Genomic DNA, 3,717 nt, shown 5'->3' with positions numbered 1-3,717 from the left:
CACACACACACACACACACACATACACACTGATAAGGAAGCACGCATGCATGCACACACATGCACACGCACACACACCCCTAACCCTAACCCTAACCCCTAACCTAACTCTAAACCTAACCTCTAACCCCTAACCCCTAACCAAATGGCACCCTATTCCCTATACAATCAAATCAAATCAATCAAATAAAATGTTATTGGTCACATTCACATATTTAGCAGATGTTATTGTGGGTGTAGCGAAATGCTTGTGTTCCTAGCTCCAACAGTGCAGTAATACCTAGCTAAATGCTTGTGTTCCTAGCTCCAACAGTGCAGTAATACCTAGCTAAATGCTTGTGTTCCTAGCTCCAACAGTGCAGTAATACCTAGCTAAATGCTTGTGTTCCTAGCTCCAACAGTGCAGTAATACCTAGCTAAATGCTTGTGTTCCTAGCTCCAACAATGCAGTAATACCTAGCTAAATGCTTGTGTTCCTAGCTCCAACAGTGCAGTAATACCTAGCTAAATGCTTGTGTTCCTAGCTCCAACAGTGCAGTAATACCTAGCTAAATGCTTGTGTTCCTAGCTCCAACAGTGCAGTAATACCTAGCTAAATACTTGTGTTCCTAGCTCCAACAGTGCAGTAATACCTAGCTAAATGCTTGTGTTCCTAGCTCCAACAGTGCAGTAATACCTAGCTAAATGCTTGTGTTCCTAGCTCCAACAGTGCAGTAATACCTAGCTAAATACTTGTGTTCCTAGCTCCAACAGTGCAGTAATACCTAGCTAAATACTTGTGTTCCTAGCTCCAACAGTGCAGTAATAACTAGCTAAATGCTTGTGTTCCTAGCTCCAACAGTGCAGTAATACCTAGCTAAATGCTTGTGTTCCTAGCTCCAACAGTGCAGTAATACCTAGCTAAATGCTTGTGTTCCTAGCTCCAACAGTGCAGTAATAACTAGCTAAATGCTTGTGTTCCTAGCTCCAACAGTGCAGTAATACCTAGCTAAATGCTTGTGTTCCTAGCTCCAACAGTGCAGTAATACCTAGCTAAATACTTGTGTTCCTAGCTCCAACAGTGCAGTAATACCTAGCTAAATACTTGTGTTCCTAGCTCCAACAGTGCAGTAATACCTAGCTAAATACTTGTGTTCCTAGCTCCAACAGTGCAGTAATACCTAGCTAAATACTTGTGTTCCTAGCTCCAACAGTGCAGTAATACCTAGCTAAATGCTTGTGTTCCTAGCTCCAACAGTGCAGTAGAATAGAGTGCCATTTGGGAGGCACCTCTAGTATTCAGTAAATACCGTAAAGACTGTAAATACTAAATCTAGTAGATGTTTTTGTATTTTTATGTTGCCCGTTAGTAGAGTTACATTCTAGTAGGACTCAATAACAACTCAAAGATTTGGCAGTACACACACACATGCACCTGTTCGCACTTTCACACACACACACACACCCATACCTCACCGTCCTCTTCATCCTCACTCTACAGAGGAACAGGAGGAAGATGAAATGAAGAGGAAGACACATACAAGGAGATGTTAATGGTCCCCTGTAGCTCAGTTGGTAGAGCATGGCGCTTGCAACGCCAGGGTTGTGGGTTTGTTTCCCACGGGGGGCCAGTATGAAAATGTATGCACTCACTAACTGTAAGTCACTCTGGATAAGAGCGTCTGCTAAATGACTAAAATGTGAATATTAGGCATGTGCTGGAGGCGTCATAGTCAAACAGAATGAGCAGAAATATGAAAATAAAATGAGGAATGTTCTATTGTGTAAATGTCTTTGATGTGTGAGGAGGTTATCTAAAACCTGCTGTCGGCTATTAAAACATGTTTAGTCTTTTTAATACTTTTTATGGTCCACAAATTCACCAACGGGTATGACGACCACACAACTGTGCTCCGCTCCTCCCTGTAAGACCAGCGTGATCACGCTGTGGGGCTAGTTATTTCTGCTGCAGGGACTTCCAAAGGTTTGAATTTTTCACACAGTGATTGAATTAGGGTGCTCTTGAACTGGAGGGGAACCCCACCAAGGACAACAGGCCCTGGAGTGCTGCTCCATCTCCCTCCTACAGCCGGCTGCAGGCCCCTCTGGGCTGGAGGGAGTTTAATCATCACACAGGGAGGAGGGGGAGCAGGGAGAGGAGGAGGGTAGGAGGGGGGGGGGGGGGGGGGGGGGGGGTAGGAGGAGGAAGAGGAAGAGGAGGAGGAGGAGGAGGAGGAGGAGAGGGAAGAGGAGCAGGAGGGGATCAGTCCTGCTGTTTTAGAAGAGGATACATTGGAAATAGATCACTGATTATTGTTACAGTAACCAATCACTGTATTGGATGTATGAAACTATGCTGACGTCATTGGAAATCAATGCATTGTCTGGGGTGACCTGTGGCCACGGGTTTGGAGAGTGAGCAGGTATGAAAACCTCAGGATGAGAATGAGGAAGTTGAAGAAAGACATTGAGAGAGTCTTAGTTGAAGAGAACGCAGGGGAAGACAGGAGAAGACAGGAGAAGACAGGAGAACGCAGGAGAATGCAGGAGAAGATAGGAGAACACAGGAGAAGATAGGAGAACACAGGAGAACACAGGAAAAGATAGGCGAACGCAGGAGGACACAGGAGAAGATAGGAGAACACGGGAGAAGACAGGAGAAGACAGGAGAACAAGGACAAAGGACAAAGAGACAAGGGACTAAAAGCGTTTAAATATACAAGGTCTGCGTCCTTAATGGCACCCTATTCCCTTTATAGTGCATCATTTTTTAGCAGAGCCCTGGTCAAAAGTAGTGCACTATTTAGGGAGTAGGGTGCCATTTGGCCCACTTCCCATGACCAGGCCTGTTAGGTGAACAACACTCACATCTGTGATCATCTTTCCTCTGGTCTTGTTCCTCTCTCTGTGGTTTGCCCTCTTCTGTTTCTGCTGCAGGACGCGTTCCCGCGTGGTCCGGTACTCCAGGGCAAACTCACTGAGGATCTTACTGAAGCGGTGGATGCTGACCTCCCGCACAGCGTAGGCTGGATGGCCCAGGAACAACAGGAAGGCATGGAACCTGCAAGACGTAGAGAGAGAGAGAGAAAAAAAAACATGATGACATTACATTGGAGTTTACGCTGTCAGATATTGCACCGTTATCTCTCTCTGGAGAAACAGATGGGGTCGAAGCAACGTTGGATGGTCTCTCTCTGGAGAAACAAATGGGGTCGAAGCTACGTTGGATGATATTTCAACTAGGTAAAAGAATGCATCAGAAGAACCTTCACTATAATCATACCGGTTGATAATTCTCCGATGGACGATCTTCAGGATGATGATTCTCTCTGCACAGTCCTTTAGGAAGTCGGACATCTTCTGTTTGAGCGCAGGCTTCATCTCGTGCTTGGCGATGACCTTGAGGTGGTCCCACGATGCTTTGCAGCGTCGCTCCATCTGGTTCAGGTTGTCTTGGAGCTGGTCGAAGTCCACCTGAGAACAAACATGACAGAGAAGAAGATTACTTTATTGTCCGTTGTTCACAGGAAACGGATATGTGTCGCCCCTGGATTAGTTTAGGGGTTAGGCTAAGTGCCTTTCTCAAGCTGCACAACGGCAGGAGATGGCATTTTGGATTTGATACAAGCAACCGTCATTATTAATGAGTAACACCTAAAGCTGCCTACATGGACATAAATCAATGATGTATGACAGGTTCAATCCGGACTGCAGAACATCCGAGTTATAGATAACACAA

The 3,717-nt window shown here is 45.6% G+C and overlaps 1 protein-coding gene across 1 annotated transcript in view; it reads right to left on the bottom strand.

The window, feature by feature from the left end:
• LOC311139297 (FH1/FH2 domain-containing protein 3-like) overlaps positions 1 to 3,717 on the bottom strand; it is a gene marked incomplete at both ends in the record, with an annotated part of 106,153 nt that overhangs the window by 1,652 nt on the left and 100,784 nt on the right. The window contains 3 exons of the mRNA XM_084174180.1: positions 1,455 to 1,473; positions 2,847 to 3,039; positions 3,262 to 3,452. Coding sequence (XP_084030306.1) covers positions 1,455 to 1,473; positions 2,847 to 3,039; positions 3,262 to 3,452 — 403 coding nt within the window. The remainder of the gene's footprint in view (positions 1 to 1,454; positions 1,474 to 2,846; positions 3,040 to 3,261; positions 3,453 to 3,717) is intronic.

The sequence above is a fragment of the Coregonus lavaretus genome (assembly GCF_964263955.1).
Source record: "Coregonus lavaretus genome assembly, chromosome: 13".
NCBI lineage: Eukaryota > Metazoa > Chordata > Actinopteri > Salmoniformes > Salmonidae > Coregonus > Coregonus lavaretus.
Note: the sequence above shows the minus strand (reverse complement) of the source record. Positions and strands in the feature narration are given on the sequence as shown.